The sequence below is a fragment of the Papio anubis genome, chromosome 12 (assembly GCF_008728515.1).
Source record: "Papio anubis isolate 15944 chromosome 12, Panubis1.0, whole genome shotgun sequence".
Taxonomy (NCBI): domain Eukaryota; kingdom Metazoa; phylum Chordata; class Mammalia; order Primates; family Cercopithecidae; genus Papio; species Papio anubis.
In genome coordinates, this window is record NC_044987.1 from 8,949,262 (window position 1) to 8,972,009 (window position 22,748).

Genomic DNA, 22,748 nt, shown 5'->3' on the forward strand with positions numbered 1-22,748 from the left:
GGGGGCGGAGGGGGCAGCCTCCATTCCCGCTTCCGCCCGGCGGCCAGCCGCGCACACAGCCCTCCAGGCAGGAGCTCTCCGCACCCCCCGCCGCGCTTTACGCCCGGTGCCCATTTTCCTGGAAATTTCCGCCTTCGCATCACAAGATGTCAGAAAGGTTAGCGAATTGCTTAGAAAAGTGGAGACAATATCTGATGAATTTGATATGACGAATGACCTCGGGGGCACAGTTGCGGAAAGGAAGCAGAGCTGTTGAAGCTCTAACTGCTGTTCTTGCCCTAGATACCTGTGATGTTTCACATAGGCTTTTTAAACCTTTTATTTGAAATGTGGTCTCTTGTTAAAAACATTTCCTCTCGGTATAATCTCTACGTCCTACATGCGTTTGCATAATACGGGATAGATCCCTGGATCCCTGGTACTAATGATTTAATGACTGCTCAATTTGGAAGAAAGAACCAAATTCCACCTCCCGCCCGCCCCCCAGTTTTCTAATTGTAATTTTGAGATTTTGATCAGCATTTCTGGAATTGGGGGCGAAAATACAAAAACACACGAAACTGCAGTCATGATCTCTCCGTGGTGCTGAAGCAACGCTCCCGGCTCTGTGCGGTCACTCTCAGGGCACCTAGTCGTTTGTTTTGAGATTATCATATTCATTTCAGCTTTTAATTCTAATAGTAAATGTTTTCGTCTCTCAATGGTAACTTTCTTCTCATTTAACTAGGTACAAAATCGAGCCAGCATCTTCAATGTTTTAGTTTTCGTATAAGGATAGCAGACATTTGAAAAATTACCTTTTTTTCTATTAGTTTAGCGTAGCACTAGAATTCCTCCTTTTATTGCTGTCCTGCCACAGGCCCAGATTCTCCCTTGTTGGTGGAGAAACGGTAGTTGGACTAGAAAACTTGAGGTAGATTCTAGCAGCAAGCTCGGTTCTCAGAACTACATTTCCCACAAACGTGGACTACACTTCCCAGAGGGCTCGGGCGCCTGCGCAGAAGACGCACAGCGACAGCTTCCTGTCTGGGAAACGCTGCGCGGCCGGCTACCGGAAAGTAAGTGTGGGATTTTTGGGGTGGGTTACTTTCTGGGTTCCCCAGGGGAAGGGACAAATGGACACAGTGCTGAACGGTTGTCTGTTGTCTTCTTTTTGCCCTCTTTCACATACTTTGGTCTTTTCAGGAAAGCATTGGTGTCTGGAAATGAGACATCGCTTAAGACCATGTATTTTTCTTTTGTGCCTGGTACTTTCTGGAGCTCCCGGCGGAAACTCGCCGCAGTCGGGGCGTCTTTAATTCCGTTGTGACGGCAGCTTCAGTGGTCCTTGTACTGTGAAGTACAAAAGTGCTCTGCTGCCCCACTTAGAAATGGATGCTCATAAAACAGTAGAAGTTGAGAACCCAGGATTATGTGGGAAGCTGTGGCAGCAATTTTCAAATTATTTTGGGGATTGCCTTACACACAGAGCACGATTGCTTTCTAGTGATCATAGTGCGTGTCTGCTAATCCTTTGGACAGTACTCCCTCTTCTTCCCTTTGGATTAATATAAAGTTTATCAAGAGGAATGCTATTTGTGTTAACCCACTGGTTCCTGAGATTAGACCTTTTTTCTTTTCTTTTCTTTTTTTTTTTTGAGACTGTCCCCCAGGCAGAGTGCAGTGCCGTGATCACTGCTCACTGCAGCCTCGACCTCCTGAGCTCAAGCGATCCTTCCACCTCAGGCTCCGACTAGCTGGGACTACAGGCGCGCGCCATCTTGGCAGGCTAGTTTTTAATTTTTTGTAGAGATGGTCTCGCTCTGTTGCCCAGGTTGGTCTCGAGCTCCCGGCCTCGAGCGATCCTCCGTCTTGGCTTCTCAAAATGTTGGGATGACAGGCGTGAGCCACGGCGTCCTGCCCAATGTATGGAACATCTGGGGATGGCTGTTTTAGTTTGTAAAACTTAGGGGACACACGAATTCCCTCTTTGTGGTCACTTGGCAGCCCTGGCCAAGGTGTTACCTTAAACATCTGCTTGGGAACTACTGCACTTCACCCTGAAGAAGGATAAGGTGTGCTGGAAAAAGCACTGTAGTGTACCAAGTCCTGTTTTTGCCACAAATCTGCCTTATAACCAACTAGACTCACTCTCTGGCCTAGTTCTTTAATTAGCAGGGGAGATGAACTAGTTAACTTTGGAGACTTTGGTAATACTGGATGGACTTTTGAGATCCAAATAAATAATTGGAGTGTTTTGCATGTTAAAATCACCATGTAATTTTTGACCTCATAGAAAACCGAGGTGTAAATACAAATTACCTTTAATCCCACTACTCAGGAGTTAGGTTTTGATCTTTCCCTGTGTGTACTGAGATCATCCTGTGTTTATATTTCACTTAATTTGCACCTTCCCATATTACTTTCCCCAAGATTCCCAATGACTATTGAATATTCTAATACCTTTAAAAACATTTACTATTCCACTGTTGGTGGACAGTTTGCAGTTTCTACTTATTTGCGGTGAGTATATCCTACATGCATCTGAGTTGTTGATTACTTCTTTTCCTGACAAATGCCTAACAAACAGAACTGGGTGAATATGTGAATTATGTGGCTTTAAATGTTATAGGGAAAGTGATTTTCGCAGATAGTAACAGGCAAGGTCATTCACCTTTATGTTAGAGCTTTTTCTCTGTGAACAAGCAAACTGTGCCATCATTCTTCTGGCCTCTGGTGTTAAAACTGACAACTTTTAGATTTTAGATGGTCCCCGTTGGGTTAGAAATATCAGGAACAGATAAAGTACAATTTAAGGTGAACAGAATTCATATTTTGATCTGCACCCACACAGGCTAAGTAGGTTCATACCGGTATTTAATTTTGCATCTGATTCCAAATGTTACTAGTTTGAAATTCTACTGGAGTAGGAATAGTCTTCCAAGTGAGGCATAATTCCTACAAAAATCTCGGGCAAATTATAAAAAGCATGGTATTCCAGAAAAACAGCTGGCAGGCAAAATATTTTTGAAGTAATTCTGAAATAAAACAAGTTTGAATCCTGTATGTTATATGGTACTGTTTTGGGGCATTATTTAAATAAAACTACTTGGATTTGTTGTATACCTTTAGTAATGAGGGCTATGTTGTTAACCTCTCCCATCCTTGAGGACTGTGTAAAAGGCAGGTTTTTGTTCCTTCTTATGAGCTCTCATCATAGCCCAGGTTCAAGATCATCTTAGGCAAGTATTTCATTAAATAATGTTCAAGTTCATGAATTTCCAAAATACTTTAATTGATAAGTGTAATGCCCAGCAACTTAAAAAACACACATTAAAGTACAGCAACTCACAATGATAGGTAAAAAAGGTTACAGGACACAAAGGGCCCTTACTAATTTGATAAAATAGAAATACCAGGTATGTTGTTCTTTCTGATGATTTATCTTGGAACTGCTGAATTTGAGTGGCAATTTGGAAGTATTATCTGATAACCAATGTGATATATAGCTAGGAAAGACCAATGATAGGTGAAGTCCTTACCGTAAGATGTTTCTAAGAGCTTTTCAAGACAATTGTTTCTATTTAAAAGGAACGATATAAAGAGCCGGGTTATCTCAAACAATCCTGTGAAAGAAGTTTAAAAAGATTTAAGAAGGAGAAAGAGGGAAGGGAAGCTTCCTGGGTATGACACCATTTGCAAGGTCACAACGAACACCCCAACGGAGTGCAGACCTTTTCTTCTCCGTTGGTACTAGATAATTGTTTGGGACATATATGTGCTGAGGTTTGGATTGGGGTTCTGCTCGACAAAGCATCTGCTCTCGGACACCCCAGCGTAATTCCTTCCTATGATCTTCACCAGGTAAACGTATTGAGTCCCAGTCCCGTTTGTACTCAAAATACCGGGCTACCCGGTCTGTCTTGCCCCGGTTTCGGCTTAACTGGTCCAGCTTTGGGAGAATAAAGGACTTGGGTCTGCTGGCAACAATGAGGTCTTGTTCGTAAGCTGGAGAGCCCATTCCTTCTCTTTGTAGAGAGCAAATGAGCTGATCTTGAGAAATTCTTTGGTATTCATGTGGTGGATTAAATTTTTGTGAAATATCAAATGAAGATTCCTTGTCTTCCTGGAACTGCACATTCATCAGCCTTTGTCTTAAGTCCCAGAGACCCTGATCGTTTTCTGTACCAGATTCTGATTCACTGATAATCGACTCATCTGTTACTAATACTTCCCCATCTGGCTTTCTACGCAGCACCTTTCTCTTCATCACTGGCTTTCGGAGTCTTTGGGAGGCCTCAGAGACTGTTTCTGAAGTGACATTACTTTCTACATGTGGGTACTGTAGTTGCACAGGAAGAGTAGGTCGCTTTCCTGGGGCTATTGAAGCTTTACTGTAGGGATCATATTGGATAGATTGGGCTTCTCTCCTAACATCTCCTTCACCCTGCCCTGCACAGATGTGGGTAAAAGCTGTAGCAGCTGCCAACATTCGTTCTTCTGGATCCATAGTAGCCCATATTTGTCTATCAGGTAGAAGTTCTTCCATTGCTTCCCCTACACTGTAGGACCTTCTGCAAGAGATAACATTGGTCAGTTTTCTGATAATAAATTCCCAGCTCATAAATTGCTCATTCCCTTCTATTTTATAGCAGTCAAGTGGAGAAAGAATGGCTAAGGCAATCATAAATTCAATACAGGGTAGTATCAGAACAGTTTAGAGGGGCCTTAACTCAGTTCTAGGTAATCTATTACCTGCTTTCATTTCCACTCTTACTCCTGCTTTCTACTGTCTTGCCATCTTCAGGTCCTAAAACAGGACAGTATAGTTCTGGCATAAGAAAAGCTTGAAACTACATGATATGGGGCATACTGCTTAATGTACACTGTGTAACAGGTACTTAGGGAGTATTTTATATGCCTGCTGTTGTCCTATGTGCTTTACATTTATTAATTCATGTAATTTTCAGCTGTGGGATTATCTGCTTTTCACAGATGAATAACATGAGGCACAGAGAAGTTAAATAACTTGCCCAAGGTTACTCAGCTAGTAAGTAGTGGAGCTGAAATTCTAACTCAAGCAGTTTGGCTTCAGACTGAGTTCCCGCTTTTAACCATAAAAGAGTGATTTGATCTAAAAAAAAAAATCGTAAAAGCAGTGTTGTGTTCTCACACACACATATAATGTGTATATATATATGCATACATATAATTTCTATGCTTTAGTAATTTTTTTTTTTTTTTTTTTGAGATGAAGACTTGCTGCCGCCTAAGCTGGAGCGCAGTGGCCCGATCTTGGCTCACTGCAACCTCCACTCCCGGGTTCAAGCGATTTTCCTGCCTAAGACTCCGGCGTAACTGGGAGTATTACAGGCGTGGGCCACCATGCCCAGCTAATTTTTGAATTTTTAGTAGAGACAGGGTTTTACCATGTTAGCCAGGCTGGTCTCAAACGCCTGACCTCAGGCACCCCACCCGCCTTGGCCTCCCAAAGTGCTGGGATTACATGCGTGAGCCACCGCGCCCAGCTGTCTTAGTAATTTTAACGCATCTTCAGTTGCCAGCTAAATCTGTTTATTCTAGTGTCTGAAATAACTTAGTACCCACATCAATCAGCCACATACCCAATGCTAGTTTCCTGTCTGGATCTGAGATAGGTATCTACTGTCCACTATTTCCTGCGTCCCCACTGTTTTTCTTTTTAAACCGAAAAACTAATACATGCACATGATAATTTTAAGCAAGGACGTTCCCTCCCCCACCAATTTTTACTCTCAAAGGCAATTTCTTATGATTATCCAGAAATTTTCCATATTCACATGTACTTTTATTTTTTTATACCATAAAGGAGAACACTACACAACTCTTCTGAACCTTAAAGATAATCTTGGTTATCCAGCTATATATATCAGCACAGGCCGACCTTCTTCATTTTATGTTGTGCGGAATTCCAGTGTATGAATATACCATACATTTATTCAGCCATTCCCTTACTGTTGTGATTTAGGTTTATAGGTTTACTGATGCTAAAACAAGTATCTTGCAAGTTTTTATCTATTTGTGCAAGCATATGAATGGGTTAAATTTCTAGACATGGGAGATGTGGGCCAAAAGGCATGTATATATTCAATTTTGAGAGCTGTTGCCAAAATGTTTACCTTCAAAGAAGCTGTACTGACCATATATTAACAGAGCTTGTTTCTCTATTCCCTCTCCAAAGTGGTATACTATCAAACTTTGTCTTTGCAGTCACTTCCTTGAAAAATAGTTCATATCCTTTTGCATTTATTTCAGCTGAGTAAAACTGAGCATTTAGAAATTTTAACAAATATTTTTATAAGCTTTTTTCTTTTTGTTTGAAATGCTTGGTCTTTGTCCATCTCTCAAGTTGCTGGATTTTTTTCTTTTTCATTAAAACTGATTTATATATTCATGAAATACTTACATATTAAGGAAGATAGCACTTCACCATCACTTATTTTTTTCTTCTCAGTTTGTTTTTTGCCTTTTGACTTTATTTTTTGCTGGGAGAAATTTTTACTTTTAGGTTACATCTTTTGTTTTTCTACAGTTTCTGGGTTTCTAGACTGTTTTGCTTAGAAATGCCTTTCCTATTCCAGAATTTAAGAAAAACGTTATTCCATGTTTTCTTCTAGTACTTTCAGTTTCATTTTTTACAATTTAAACTTTTAATCTGTTATAGATATAGAAACTCAGAGTAAAAAACTAAGCTACCTACACTTAGATAATATAGCCTTAGAACAGATGTGGAGATGGTCTTCTCTAACTAAAGTAACCATCAGTCACAGATTGTCTAGGACCATCCCAATTTTAAGGATGTAATATACTTGTCCTCAGATTATTGAAATATAACAGGAATTTCTACACTGACATCTACATTACATCAGACTGACTTTTTAAACTATTAGAGGTACGGAAATCTAATATGCATTTAATTCAGCTTTAAAAAGGGGTCAGTGTGCTTAATTACCTTTTTTCCTCTCATCAAAAAGGCTTAAAGTGAGAAAATCTTGTCTCTAGCTTCTACTTCCAATGTGAAATACAACCATCAGTAAGCTTCTTCAGTTAGGCTAGCTTCTACTGCACCACCTAATATTCATCTAACGAATATTAGATGATGGAACATACAAGTCATTTATTTGAAATAATGGAAAGCAGTAGAAACCCAGAGCAGACATAAGTAGCCCATATAAAGAAATCTTATGACTAGAGAATTGAATACAATGAGAAATCAAATGGAAATGTTTTAGAGAAAAAATATTTGTAACATCAGTCCTCAATCAATTCAGTGAAGATAGAGAAATGAAATCTATAGACATTCTCCCTAAATTTTGACTGCTTTAATGAAACCTTAATAATGACAGCTGAATAATAGTTCTTTCCCTCTGTGAACTGGCCAGAAGGGATTGAAAAGAATATCTATGGATGATCAACCCACAATAAAGCTAATGCTTGTATCCCTGGAAAAGCAAAAGTATATTCTTTGGGCGTTAAATTAAATTTTATATACCATTGGAACATCATCAAAGGAACTGGCACTGAAACTGTTGTATCCCTTTGCTCTCTTTTCAGACAGGGTGGACCTGTATGATCCCTTTACTCCTGGGGCTGTTGTATCATGGCTGATAATGACACAGACAGAAACCAGACTGAAAAACTCCTAAAAAGAGTACAAGAACTGGAGCAAGAGGTGCAAAGACTTAGAAAGGAACAGACCAAAAATAAAGAGGACTCAAACATTAGAGAAAATTCATCAGGAGCTGGAAAAACTAAGCGTGCATTTGATTTCAGTGCTCATGGCCGAAGACATGTAGCCCTAAGAATAGCCTATATGGGCTGGGGATACCAGGGCTTTGCTAGTCAGGAAAACACAAATAATACCATTGAAGAGAAACTGTTTGAGGCTCTAACTAAGACTCGACTAGTAGAAAGCAGACAGACATCCAATTATCACCGATGTGGGAGAACAGACAAAGGAGTTAGTGCCTTTGGACAGGTAAGGGCCAATACACTGTTTCTCAAAGCAAGCAATACTAGGATATTCTAGGTATACACACTGAATACTGAGATTATTTGTGTCTCTAAAACCCAGTATCTTTGTCTAACTCCACAGGTGATTTCACTTGACCTTCGCTCTCAATTTCCAAGGGGCAGGGATTCTGAGGACTTTAATGTAAAAGAGGAAGCAAATGCTACTGCTGAAGAGATCCGTTATACCCACATTCTTAATCGGGTACTCCCTCCAGACATCCGTATATTGGCCTGGGCCCCTGTAGAACCAAGCTTCAGTGCTAGGTTCAGCTGTCTTGAGCGGACTTACCGCTATTTTTTCCCTCGTGCTGATTTAGATATTGTAGCCATGGATTATGCAGCTCAAAAGTATGTTGGCACCCATGATTTCAGGAACTTGTGTAAAATGGATGTAGCCAATGGTGTGATTAATTTTCAGAGGACTATTCTGTCTGCTCAAGTACAGCTAGTGGGCCAGAGCCCAGGTGAGGGGAGATGGCAAGAACCTTTCCAGTTATGTCAGTTTGAAGTGACTGGCCAGGCATTCCTTTATCATCAAGTCCGATGTATGATGGCTATCCTCTTTCTGATTGGCCAAGGAATGGAGAAGCCAGAGATTATTGATGAGCTGCTGAATATAGAGAAAAATCCCCAGAAGCCTCAATATAGGTGAGTTAAAAACAAAAACAAATGGCGTATGGCTGTAGTCCCAGCTACTCAGGAGGCTGAGGCAAAGAATAACTTGAAGCCAGGAGGCGGAGGTTGCACTGAGCTGAGATTGGACCACTGCATCCTAGCCTGGGTGACAGAGGGAGACTGTCTCAAAAACAAAAACAAAAAACCAAACAAAAAATAGCATATCCTCCTCTCCCCCGTAACTATCTAAATAATGGTCACTGATTCTGCCTTCATGAAGCTTTAATCTGAATTGTAGAATGTTATGAACATGTAAGAGACAGCAGTATATTCTAATTTCCTCTCATTGTTCTATCCCATGAGTAAAGAGACAGGTGTTTTGACCAGGCTCCTTAAGTAAAAGGACATTAATTTCTACATCTTTGTTGTTTCTGAATTTATGTTGAGGTATTATTGTTAGGATGTGGTAAAATTAAAATGAACAAACTATTCATATTAAATCTTGCTTGTTTTATATTACTGAGTAGTCATCCTACTGTACTTCTAAATTTTTCCTAGTTTCGTATTTCTGAAACGGTAGGAAAGAAAGAATAGTCAAGATTTTTATTTTGAGAACAGGCTGAGATAGATACCAGTAATTTTACCCATACTATACAAAATTGCAATGCTATTAACAAATTTGGAAAAAATGCCAGCTGTTTTAAATTTTATAGCAGTATGATGGAGCCATGTCTTGTTAGCACTGACATTTACCTAACATAGATCAGGTTGGTCTATGATTTGTTGCATTTTTCATTATTGTAATAAAGGTGTTCAAGGTTAGGGATGGTGAGATATTTTCTCAGCTATTAGTCAATATTAACATCAACGGTGACCTCCTACCCGGCTCCCTTAATGCAACTAACCCTTAGATTTTAAAGAACTGTTAGATGGCTGCTATGTATTCTCAAACCCTTTCTTTTCTTTTTCTCTAGTATGGCTGTAGAATTTCCTCTAGTCTTATATGACTGTAAGTTTGAAAATGTCAAGTGGATCTATGACCAGGAGGCTCAGGAGTTCAATATTACCCACCTACAACAACTGTGGGCTAATCATGCTGTCAAAACTCACATGTTGTATAGTATGCTACAAGGACTGGACTCTGTTGCAGTACCATGTGGAATTGGACCAAAGATGGATAGAATGACAGAATGGGGAAATGTTAAGCCCTCTGTCATAAAGCAGACCAGTGCCTTTGTAGAAGGAGTGAAGATGCGCACATATAAGCCCCTCATGGACCGTCCTAAATGCCAAGGATTGGAATCCCGGATTCAGCATTTTGTACGTAGGGGACGAATTGAGCACCCACATTTATTCCATGAGGAAGAAACAAAAGCCAAAAGGGACTGTAATGACATAATAGAGGAAGAGAATACTAATTTGGAGACACCAACAAAGAAGGTCTGTGTTGACACAGAAATTAAAAGCATCATTTAACCATAGACAATTTGCCAGGATCTAGGAACCACCTAATGGTAGGTGGACAGAAAGGAAAAAAAAAATGTACTTGCAAGTACTAGGAATTCAGATGATCAGCTCTCAAAAAAAAAAGCAAAAAGACTAAAGCCCTATTAAGGAAGTTATTGCTTTAATAAGAAATTTCAAATACTCTCTTAATCCCGTTCCAAAAGGATTAAGAGATTAAAGAAGCAAAAAGCAGTCGTAAAATGGAGACGTATTTACGTACACCTGGAAACCTGTGCCTTGTATTCAAATTAATTAAAGCGTAATCCTGCAAGTATCTAATTTGTTGTGTTTTTCTCCCCCAAAGCAGATAAGTTATTCACTACTCATCTGAATTTTCATAAACTGCTTCACCTGAGTGTCTTATTTTCTAAGACAGAATTTAAGAATATTAAATTCATTTAATTAAAGATTGGATAAATTGGTTTAATGCCAGGCACCTACCTGGAAGTTAACTAAATGAATAAAGCACAGTACGTTATCTTACAAAGCATATAAATCTAGTGCAAAGGTTGGTAAATGTTTCTGTGAAGGATTAAAGAGTAAATGTTTTAGGCTTTGTGAACCACAAATGATGTCCATTGCATACGTATTTTTACAATCCTTTACAAATGTAAAAAGCACTCATAGTTCATGGGCCATGGTGTTTGCCAAGCCTTGGGCTAGTGACTATACGGAAGTTCTTATAGAGGAGATATTAAAGCTAAATCTTACAGAACAAGTGGGAGCCAGTTAAAGTGAGGATAACCACTTTAAGTGTGTCAGAAGGCAGAAGATACAGTTGTATAAAGGGTTAGAGATGACAGGATATGCATTCAGGCAACTGTGAATTCTTTAATATGGCTTGAGAGTGGCAAGAACGTAGTTTAAAAAGGTAACCAAAGGTCACATTTGTAGAGCAAAGGCATTCCTTAAAAAGCTTAGATTTTGCAGGGCCACTGAAATAATTTACATGCCCAACAGAATTGTGTGGCAAAAATATTGCTCTGAGTGTTTTGTGGATGGGAAGAGGGCAAGATTGGAGGCATTGTGACAAATTAGGGGGCTGTTGGAGTAATGGAGGCAATGGATGATGAAATGGCCTAGAAGAGACTTTTAGTGAGGTGAAGGGAGATAAGTAGAAATTTCAGATTAAGAAAGTAGAAACAACAGAACTCAGTGAATATGCTGTTCAAAACTAGGGAGGCTTTCTAGATAACTCCTAAGTTTCAGATGTGAGCAAAATGAGTGGCGGGTAGTACCACATACTGAGAGAGGAAAAATGAGATGGGGCTTTGCTTGTTCTCAAAGCAAAGTTAATAAGTGACCCTCAAAATATTACTTGTGAACACCAGTATTTATTCAAAAGAACTCAAAGTTGTCTTAAATACATTATGCTTTGCAGCCATGAAAATAATAAACATCAAAATTTGAACTCAGACCTTCTTCCTCAAAAATAATTTTCATAATTGCAGCGTGTGTTATCCACATTTGGAATTTTTACAAATGCTACCTCAGAGAACGAGTAATTTTACAAACTTACATTTGAAGGCTTCTTGTTTATTCTACCTACGATGACTGTTTTGACTTATGTAGTCACTAAATTCTTACTCTTCTAGATTGGATAGTACAATCTAGTCAACGTTGAAAGGATTTTACTTAAGATCTAAGACCCTGATCCTATAATTTACACTTCTACCATGTTTATGAGATCCAAAGTTTTACTTACCAACCAATAATTAGTTATTTCCTACCCATGTTCAAGACTCCAGGTATACAAATATGTTTTCTATCCTCCAGCTGCTAGTGCAAATAACACATGGGACAATTAAAAACAATACTAATATATAAACATAAACTAATACTCCATAATTTCTACAGAAGCCCAGCAGGGGGTGGACCACAGAAATAAAACTTCACTGAAAGAGTTCCAGATTTAGGAAGTAAAATAGCATACAAACGGTGAGGTGACCCTGTAGTACTGAAAAGTACATTATAATAGCTGTTATATCCTAACAGAGAGGGAACCAGAAAATATCCCCATTTTAGAGATGGGGAAATAGTGGTACAAAATTACTTAAGATTTATTCAAAATTGCCCATTGTATCATCCAAGTCTTCTGGATTTGAATCATTATCACTGCTTTTTGGGTCCTAGTCTATCAACACTTCATCATGCCCTGAGTATTCTTAAAATATAATTTGGCCTTTGATTTTGATTTAAAGATCCTCTTTTTCATGTAATCAATGATCATGGTGGAATAAAACATGTAAGTGCAAACCAAAGTTTTTTTTTTTTTCTGAATTTCTTACCTTATTTCAATGTATCTTGATTGGCATTTACATTCAATTAAAAAAAAAACCTAGAAAAGAAGAATAGAGCTTAAAAAAATTAACTCTGAAGCAGTGATACATGGAACAAAATGCACTAACCAAAAGTCATTGTTAGGATACTGTGTAGAAGCAAAGGAATCAGAAGATCAGGGTCTTAGATCTTAAGTAAAATCCTTTCAAGTTTGGCTAGATTATACTATCCGATCTAGAAGAGTAAGAATTTAGTGACTACATTTTTGGTAGTTGCCATAGAAAAAGTCAAGACAGTCATCACAGGTGGAACAAATGGGAAGCCCCCAAATGCAACTTTGCAAAGTTACTTGTTCTCTTAGGCAGCATTTGTACAAATTCCGAAGTCTCTGACCCATGGTAGGGACTAAATAAATGTTAGAATAAAGGAATTATTTCAATAGGTTGTGAAATTTAAATGACACTTTTTATATATCTATACATAAATAACCATTTGTGAGACTCTGTTTGGGCCAGGAAGACTTTTGGCAGTAAAGCCAAGAGCTAGTTTTTTTTTTTGTTTTAATGGCATGTGTCCTACTATACAGTGATTAATGTGTTATTTCCTCTGCATTTCAACTGTGTCACATCCTATTTTTTTCCTTGAACATATGAAGATGGTGTTTGCAAACAATAAATAAAATACAAACTTTAATAAGGTCCATAGGTAACTGTCAGTTCCTTCTCTTTGTAATATAAAAGATAGAACAATCCTTTCTCTTTACAGGGAAACTTTCACATAAAAGCTAGAGCAACTTGTATTTTGTAAACACAGACAACGTTGACCAAAATACCTAATGATATCTTCTCTCGAAAAATCTCAGTGACTCAGCATCCTAGGTTTAGCTAGTTACAATCAAAAGGATTTCAAGGGGAGAAGGGGCGAAGACTTTAAATTGAGATAAAGGGACTGGGTCAGTAGACTGTTACAGGGAGGCTATTGCAGTTATAACAAATTTCTCTACCTCTGGGGAGGTAAGCAAGCAGCTTAAGGAATCATAGTATTAAAACAAAACATCCTACCACAAAGGCAAACAATACCATAATGAAGGCAAAAGAGACAACAAACTGGGAGAAATACTTGTAACAGGTTTAAATATCAGTAATTTGAATTCCTCTTAGAAAGCTATTAAAGGGTACACATATCAGTAAGATAAGGGAGAAAAGACAGATGCTTTACCAAAGAAATAATAACTAATAAACAGGCTGGGCGCAGTGGTTCATGCCTGTAATTCCAGCACTTTGGAGGCTGAGGTGGGAGGATCGCTTGGGGCTGGGAAGTAGTTAAAGACCAACCTGTGCAACACAGCAAGACCCCCATCTCTCAAAGAAAAAGAAAAAAAGATTAGGCATGGTAGCGTAAGCCTGTAGTCTCAGTACAATGGGGGCTGAAGCAGGAGGACCGCTTGAACCCTGGAGTTTGAGGCTGCAATGAGCTATGATCTGGCCACTGCACTGCAGCCTGGGCACAAAGTCAAAGTCTGTTTGTTAACAACAAAAATTAATAAACAGAAAACTTGTTCAATCTCAATAATGTGTATAAAAGCATTAAGACACCATTTCAGATTGGTAAGATTTTTCAATACCCAGTGCTGGCGAGTGTGTGAAGAAATAAAAACAAGCGTCCTTATTCTGCCCTGTGTGTTGGGGATAATCCCTTTTTCCAGAAGGCAGTTTGGCATTATTATTGTTTGACTCGAGTCTCTGTCGCCCAGGCAGTGATCTCAGCTCACTGCAACCTCCGTCTCGCAGGTTCAAGCGATTCTCCTGCCTCAGCCTCCCAAGTAGCTGAGAGCACAAGCACCCGCCACCACGCCCGTCCAATTTTTTTTTTCTATTTTTAGTAGAGACGTGGTTTCACCATGTTTGCCAGCTGGTTTCAAACTCCCAATCTCAAGTGATCCGCCCGCCTCGGCCTCCCAAAGTGCTGGGATAACAGGCGTGAGCCACCGCGGCCGTCCTGAATTCTGATTTATAATGCCAAACTGCCCTCTAGAAAAAACGGATTATTCCCAACACACAGGGCATAAAAGTGCTTGCTTTTATTTCTCCACTTTCTCACCAGCATTGGGTACTGAAAAATCTTACCAATCTAAAAAGATATCTTAATGTTTTCCTTTGCATGCTTAGTGAGATTGTAGACTGTTTAGAATAGAAAAGATTTACTTCCATTTCGGGGTGGGCAAACACCTTGGACGGTTCCATGCGGCAATTCACAAAAGCTGCAGCTAGAAGGCGACAAGACACGCTCCGCCTTTCAATGGCAAAGCTCGCAGTCGCCCCGCCTGGCCGCGGGCGTGGCTAGGACCCGGATCGCCAGCGGCCTTCGGGGACTCCGCTCCAGTCCCGGGGCCGTGGCCGGCCTCCGCCTGGTCCCAGGGGCGCGGCCCAGAAGCTGAGGGAGACCACCAGGACAAAGACGGCGGCGGCGGCCAGCGCACACCGCTACCTCCAGGGGCCGCGGCCCGCCGCGCACAGCGCCTGTAGCTCACGCTGCCCGGGCCGCCTTCCTCAGGAACGCCGAGGTTCGGGACTGCTCGCCAGGCAGGACCTGGAAACCAGGGAGGGAAGCTGCCACTCTGCACCATCCCGAAGGTGGGAAAAGGAGCGAGAGCTCCCGCGGCAGTGGGCCGGCAGTCACCAGGTCCCCGCGTCCCGCCGCTTCCGGCCTTCGCCTGGCTTACCCGCGTCGCCGAAGTCCACTCTCTCTACACCGCGTCCTGCCAGCCGCCGGCAGAGCACCGCAGATTCTGTTAGCGTTAGCGTAGCTGGCGCAGGCGCACTTCCCCCCACGCGCCGCGCCTGCCGTTAACCGCCGGCCGCTGAGGTTTAAATCCCGAGAGCGAACCGGCACCCTTAGCCCCGCCCACCGTCCCTCTTATTGGTCCTGAGGGTAAACGTCCTCCAAGTCTGCATCCTGATTGGCGCACATTTTCTCTTGGCCTTCTCTGCAAGCGGGAGCATGCCCGGGATTTCGCATGCTGCCCTAAAAATGGATATCCGAGCCCGCCTAGCTGAGGCGTGCAGGCAGCAGTTGTTGCTGCGATGCCTCCGGTGTAGTAAGTCTGGAAGGGAGGTTGGGCCCTCGAAGAGAAGGAGAAAACTCTCAAACTTTGGCTAACGGCGAGGTAGCTGGGATTTTGGAGAGGCCGCCTAACGTTCTGCCACCTCATTGGAATCAGCCTCCGCCCTTCTCAACTGCTGGCTGCTGCGGGGCCAGTGGTGCCGGGAGGGGAAGGCGCTCAGGGCACGGTTCCAACCGTCTGCCTGGGCGCTCTAGACGTGCCCCTGAGGCCTGACAGAGCGGCTGTATGAAGCCCCGGCGCACTGAGCTCCTCCTGAGTAGCTGAGACTACAGGTGTGTGCCACCACAGCTAGCTAATTTTTGTATTTTTAGTAGAGAACGGGGTTTCACCATGTTGGCCAGGCTAGTCTTGAACTCCCGACCTCAAGCGATCCGCCGGCCTCCACCTGCCAAAGTGCTGGGATTTCCAGCGTGAGCCACCGTGCGTTGCCCCAATTAGTTTCTTGTTATCCTTTATATTAAATGTTGATCTTTGAAAACCTTTAATACATAGCAACTTGAAGGATCTACTCCTGCATATTTCATATTTCAAGTGGTATCTTGTGTTCTACCCAACCCTGGTTTTTTTGTGGATTATTTAGTCCTCCAATTTTTCTTAGATCTGATTTAATAATGCTTGTGGTTCCCAGAAATCTACTGAACCCAGGTCAAACCTTAAACAAGAAACTTTAACCAAGACCACTTAAAATACAGTATATAGAAGAAAATCTTACTCTGCAAACCAAATCTCATCTTAAAAATTTGTTATGGAAAATTTCAAACAAATTTTGAAAAGCCATACATAATGAAGCCCAGTGAACTCAATATCAGATTCAGCAATGATTAACTTATGACCCGTCTTGTTACTTCTATATCACTAACCACATACCTTGTCTTGTATTGTTTTGAAGCAAATACAAAGTATCTGAAATCTAAATATTTCAGTATAATCTCTGGAAAATTAAAGGACGTCTTAAAAGCATACCATAATATTATTATCACACCTGAAGTACTTAATATGTTTTCTTGCTATCATCAAATATCCAGAGTTCAATTTTCTGCTTGTCTTTTTTTTTTTTAGTCTGCTTACCTGGGTCAGGATCCAGTCAAATCCATGTGATATGTCAAATCCATATGTTCTTAAGCTTCTTTTATTCTTTAAATTCCTCCTTCATTTTTTTTTTCCTTGCAATTTATTTGTCAAAGGAACCAGGTGATTGGTCCTGTACAATCTCCCGTAATCTGGATTTTGCTGATTACATCTAAGCGGTGTCGTTTAACATGGCTTCCTTACCTTTTGATTGCAACACAGCTCTCTTCCGTATGCTTTCCCTAATTAGGTGTTGTTGGTTTATCAACTCATCAACTTCTTTATGCACTCAGATATTGCTTCCAACTGGTTATATCATCATGCTTAAGGTAACCGCTCCTATTTTTTTTTTTTTTTTGAAACAGAATCTCGTTCTTGTCGCCCAGGTTAGAGTGCAATGGCGCGATCTCAACCCACTGCAGCCTCCGCCTCCTGGGTTCAAGTGATTCTCCTGCCTCAGCCTCCTGAGTGGCTGGTATTACAGGCGCGTGCCACCGTGCCTAGCTAATTTTGGTATTTTTATTAGAGACGGGGTTTTGCCATGTTGGCCAGGCTGGTCTTGAACTCCTGACCTCAGGTGATCCACCCGCCTCGGCCTCCCAAAGTGTGGGGATTACAGGCGTGAGCCACCGCGCCCGGCCAAGTTAACCACTCCTTTATGATATCTTTGCTTACCTCACCTCTTTGTTGACATTTTCAGACAAACTTCTTCAACTATAGTCCTCCCTTATCTGACTGATTACATCGTGTCTCTAATATTTTCAGTTCTTCTCTGTTTAAGTCTTCTCGGTATTGAAGGCAGAACAATAATGGCATAAAGAATAACAACATGAAAATAACCAGCTTTCCCTTGACACTGCTGCTCCCTTCTGTCAGCCTTTTTGCCCATCCTCTCTCCCCTATTTTCTTTGCTCAGTTGCTCCTTAAGTCCTTACATTCTGGATTCTACCCTCATCAGTATATTCAAACTGTACTTTCAAAGGTCACCAGTGATCTTGATAGTCAGCTCCAGTTGTCTTGCTCAGCCCTCATTCTTTTTTACTTCTTAAAAGTATTTGATAATCAATTCTGCAAGTATTTAATGAACCCCCGTGGTTAGTACTGTGCTATGTCTTAGTGATTTGATAGTGAATAAAAAGACACAATTTCTGCCCTCATGGAGATTTTGGTCTGATAGGAGAAATTGACACTGATCAAATAATCACAAATTACAGTTGTCCCTCAGTGTAATCTGGGTATTGGTTTCAGGGCCCCTGCATATGCCAAAAATCCATGCATACTTAAGTCCTCAAGTTAGACCTACAGACTCACTTATATGAGAAGTTGGCCCTCTGTATACCCAGGTTTCACATTTCTCAAATACTGTATTTTCCATTGCCTTTTGTTGAAAAAAATTCACATATAAGTGAACCTGTGAGTTCAAACTTGTGTTGTTCAAGGGGCAACTGTATTATAAAATTACAGTTGTGTTCAATGCTAAGGAGAGGCAAATGGTTCAATGAGAACATTTAATAATAGGGAGATTTGGCACAGGGTCACTAAACCAAGAATTGAAGGATAAGTAGGTGAAAGGACGTGGAGGGAAGTGAAGAGGGTGAAAGGAGTTTGCTAGGTAGCGGGAATAGCATACTCAAAGGTCTATGAGAATGGAAGAGTCAAGAAACATAAAGACCAGCAAAGAAAATAATGGTAGAGATGAGACTGAGAGATAGGCAAGGGTCAAATCGTGCAGGTCCTGCAGGCCAAGGCAAGAGATTTGATAAGAGCTCTAGAAACTGAAGTGTTTTAAGCAGGGTTGGGGCTTGACTTAGTCAGATAAGGGCTATATATTCAGATTTACATTTGAAGTTATCTGTTGGCAGCACTGAGGAGAATGGATTTGAAGAGGGGAAGATTATATGTGAAGTCCAAGTGGGAGACAGTTACATTATTCCAGGTGGAAGACTGTGGTAGCTTAGGCCAGGAGGATAATAGCCAGAGATTTCAAGAAGGCGATAGAGGTAGTTAGTTGCTAAAACTCATGATGACTTGAAATGGATTGACTGGGGTTGGGATGTGAAAGAGAGGCAGGTCATGGATTATTCATAGGATTCCTGTTTGCACAACTGGATTCTGTTTTCTGAGATAGGGAATACAGGAAGAAAACCGTGTTTTGAGAGACAGAGTTAGATTTTGGGCATGTAGAATTTGAGATACCCTGGGGGCCTCCAGGTGGAGATAAAAGTAGGTAGAATATAAGCTCATATTATGGTGTCATATTATCTAGGCACAAAATCTGCCTCCTCTACTCCCTGTTTGTGATGAGGACAAGTTATTAACCTACTTTGAAGAAGTAAAAAAGAATGAGGACTGAGCTTGGAGCTTAGATGAAACATATGGCCTAGTGATGTGGATGTATGACTCGTTTGCATATAGGTGGATGTGGTTTAAGTAAAGGGTAAGAACAAGGTCTTCCAGGGAGAAAGTACAGAATGAAAGAAGGCAGCCTGTGTGGTACCAAGTGTGTTCACTGCCCTGTCCTGAAACTCTCATTCGTGGAACTCAGGGTACCTTGTCCTGGCTCTCCTCCCAGCTCTCTTCCGCCTCTCAACTACTGCTGTACCCCAAGTGTTGATCCTTTCTGTTTTTTTTTTTTTTTTTTTTTTTTTGAGAAGGAGTCTCGCTCAGTCGCCCAGGCTGGAGTGCAGTGGCCGGATCTCAGCTCACTGCAAGCTCCGCCTCCCGGGTTTACGCCATTCTCCTGCCTCAGCCTCCCGAGTAGCTGGGACTACAGGCGCCCGCCACCTCGCCCGGCTAAGTTTTTGTATTTTTAGTAGAGACGGGGTTTCACCGTGTTAGCCAGGATGGTCTCGATCTCCTGACCTCGTGATCCGCCCGTCTCGGCCTCCCAAAGTGCTGGGATTACAGACTTGAGCCACCGCGCCCGGCCCTGTTTTTGTTTTTTTAAATCTTGGAGAGCTTAATGGTTTTGTTGCTTCCACTATCCATTTTATATGGAGTAATTTCAAAATCTGTATTTCTAGTCCTTACCTTTCTCCTGAGTTTCTAATATCTACCTTAGCTGTATTCTAGCGTCTCTACATAGATGTCTTTTCATCCTCCCGCATGCAACATGTCTGAATTTTTTTTTTTTTTTTTGAGACGGAGTCTCGCTCTGTCGCCCAGGCTGGAGTGCAGTGGCGCGATCTCTGCTCACTGCAAGCTCCGCCTCCTGGGTTCATGCCATTCTCCTGCTTCAGCCTCCCGAGTAGCTGGTACTACAGGTGCCTGCCACCACGCCTGGCTAATTTTTTTGTATTTTTAGTAGAGACAGGGTTTCACTGTGTTAGCAAGGATGGTCTCGATCTCCTGACCTCATGATCTGCCTGCCTCGGCCTCCCAAATACCTGAAATTTTTATTACTTAATCTTTCCCCTCTGGATTCACCGTGTGATTTCCCCTGTTTGTATCTGTGGTATTGATCACTCCCAACATTTAATCATTTTTTACTTTTTCTCATCCTCATTTTTCTAATAAACATTACATTATTAAGCTTTATTACTCTCCTTTCCATTCCCTTTTTGCTACTGATTACTATTTCAGTCCTAATTATTTCATTCTTGGATTCTTTCAGTAACACATTTAATAATATGGGAGGACATGGTTATCAAAAGATACAGTTACAGCAAATTTAGCTTCAAGTTCAAATTGGCTCTTACTTGTGATCCCAGAATCAAACAACACCTCATTTTATAAAATAGAATGAGTGTTCAGATGAAGTGAGTAGAAGAGTTTGGCTTCATAGGCAGAAAAGGGTAGAAGAAAGCAGAAATGGAACAAAAAGTAGATTGGTCGGTTCAAAATTTCTTTCCTTATAGTGTTAAAACAGGGAACATCCTCATCATGCTAGCTTAGGTAAACCGTACTCCTGATTGGTTGCTACGAATCTTCTGTTTTTGGAAAACCGGCCTGTTTCAGATGTCAGTTTGATTATGTGGCACCTATTTGAATGACTTCATTCTGGTTTGTTTGGTCTCTTGGGACCTAATGCAGGAGGCTAGTCCAAACAATGGCCTCCCATACTTTGTTTACATGGTATAGTTAAGAATATAAGCTCATATTATGGTGTCACATTATCTAGGCACAAATTCTGTCTTCTCTACCCCCTAGTTTGTGAAAAGGACAAGTTACTTAGCCTCTCTTTGACTAAATTTTCTCACTTACAAAATGGGGATAATATGCTTGAGCGCGGGAGGTAGAGGCTGTAGTGAGCTATGATCACACCACTGCACTGTAGCCTGGGCGACATCTCACCTAGGCTAGAAATCTCACCTTTGAAATCTCCTAAATGATAAGAGTGGCTTTTGAATGCTAGGGAGATGACTGGTTGCAGGATGGGGGCTGGTCACCAGAAAGACCAAGGCATGATTAGAATTGGTTGGAACTTTCAGCCCTATGTCCCGGTCACCAGGGAGGGGAGACAGGCTACAGACTGAGTTGATCACCAATGACCAATGTAATCAATCATGCCTATGCAATACAGTTTCCATAAAAAGTTAAAAGGATAGCTTGTGGGGAGCTTCCGAATAGTTGAACATATAGAGGTTCCTTGAGGGTGGCATGCCCAGAGAGGGCATGGAAGCTTCATACCCCCTCTCACATGCTTGCCCTAGGTACCTCTTCCAGCTCTGACCCTATTTCGAAGTAGATAGAATCACAATGGAACTAGAAGACACCCAGCTGATGTCCACTGCAGAGTTGATTGCTTGGTGTGTGGGGAAATAACTCCCATACATGTGGTGTCGCAAGTGTTGTGTTGAGTGGTATGTGAGAGTGGAGGGGAAAAAAGTTTCACTAACTCAATTTCTTTTATGGGGTTGTGGTGAGAATTAAATTAAAAAGTGCATGTTAGCACAGTGTCTGCCAAGTAATAATAACTAAATACATTATAGATACTGTATAGTATTGTTATTCTTCATTCTTATTCTTATTAGATGAATAGCTCCCTGCCTTCCCTTATATCTCTTTTGGCTCAATCCATCCTACATCATTGCCAGATGAATCTTCCTAAAACTTTAATCAAGTTATTTTGCTTAAGCACTTGCAGTGATTTATGTTTGCCAGAGTAAATTCAGTTTCCCTGGGTTCCTGCACAATCTGGAGCCATCCTGCCTTTTCAGTCTTATTTCCCCTCTACTCAAGTCCTCTATTCTAGCTAGTTTTGTTTCTTCGCTGTCCTGAAAGCCACTTGGCTTATTTAACTCTGTGCCCTATACTGCCTTCTTTACCTAGATTGTCCTCTCGTCTCCTTCCGAATCCCATGGAGCTATTGAATTCTCAGCTCCAACTCACCTCTTCTGCCAAGCCTAACTACCCTTCAGCCATTGGAATCTGACCATCGTTGAAATTTCTGTAGCACTTGCTTTTGTCATTTAACACCTACAACATTTAGATTGAGACTGTTATTATTCTGTTGAGTCTTTTCTTCTTGAGCTGCTCTTTCCTTTCCAATCTTACTTTCTGATATTTCATAATGTGAGACCTTCACCAGTATGTTTACTAAACACTCAAATGTCAGCTGCGATGATGGTGGACAATCAAAACTGTCTCCAGACATCACCAAATGTCCAATCCACCATGGGGTCAACAATATCCAGGATTGAGAATCAACATCTAGTATTCACAATGTCTAGCATTGCTACAGGATGATGATGATGAAGAGATGATGTACATTTCCACTGATAGTCATACAGGGCCTTCTGTGTTTATGTCTCTTTCCAGCAATCACAAAGGCAGTGTGTTATACAGGAAGCAGCAACAAAGGAACAGGAATCAGGAGACTAGAGTTCTGGTCTCAGTAATTTGCTTTCATAATTTGGATAAGTTAGTCTGTGTTTCAGCTATTTCACCTACAAAATCAATAGTTAAATGAGATATTGTTAATTGCTTTCTATTCTAAAATTCTTTTCTTCTTAAATCTATTGTTTAACGGCAACTCAAGTTTGTTATTCTCAATTATTCTTATTTACATATTAAGCATTTTTACTTATATTTTGCCTTACTGTTACTACTTTTCCAAGTATATGTGTCTTATTCTCTCAAGAATATCAAGCTTTTTGGGGCAGCATATGTGTTATATTTGTTG

At 41.0% G+C, this 22,748-nt stretch overlaps 2 protein-coding genes across 8 annotated transcripts; one reads left to right on the forward strand and one right to left on the reverse strand.

The window, feature by feature from the left end:
- Window positions 1–59: 59 nt before the first annotated feature.
- On the forward strand, window positions 60–10,426 carry PUS3 (pseudouridine synthase 3). Its single transcript, XM_009187612.4, has 5 exons — window positions 60–157; window positions 860–1,058; window positions 7,573–7,996; window positions 8,114–8,679; window positions 9,621–10,426. Exons 3-5 carry the CDS (start codon window positions 7,619–7,621, stop codon window positions 10,120–10,122), a joined length of 1,446 nt encoding a protein of 481 aa, XP_009185876.2. The 5' UTR covers window positions 60–157; window positions 860–1,058; window positions 7,573–7,618; the 3' UTR covers window positions 10,123–10,426.
- HYLS1 (HYLS1 centriolar and ciliogenesis associated) lies at window positions 3,254–16,886 on the reverse strand. Of its 7 annotated transcripts, XM_003910924.5 has the most exons (4): window positions 15,155–15,275; window positions 12,441–12,490; window positions 4,735–4,789; window positions 3,254–4,553 (listed from the first exon to the last, which is right to left on the reverse strand). In XM_003910924.5, exon 4 carries the CDS (start codon window positions 4,526–4,528, stop codon window positions 3,629–3,631), a length of 900 nt encoding a protein of 299 aa, XP_003910973.1. In that variant the 5' UTR covers window positions 4,529–4,553; window positions 4,735–4,789; window positions 12,441–12,490; window positions 15,155–15,275; the 3' UTR covers window positions 3,254–3,628. The 7 variants fall into 7 exon arrangements, with proteins under 7 accessions (XP_003910973.1, XP_017804564.1, XP_009185877.1 ...); XM_017949075.3 differs by having other exon boundaries at window positions 3,254–4,789; XM_009187613.4 differs by lacking the exon at window positions 4,735–4,789 and having other exon boundaries at window positions 12,441–12,489; window positions 15,153–15,270.
- Between the last annotated feature and the right edge of the window lie 5,862 nt (window positions 16,887–22,748).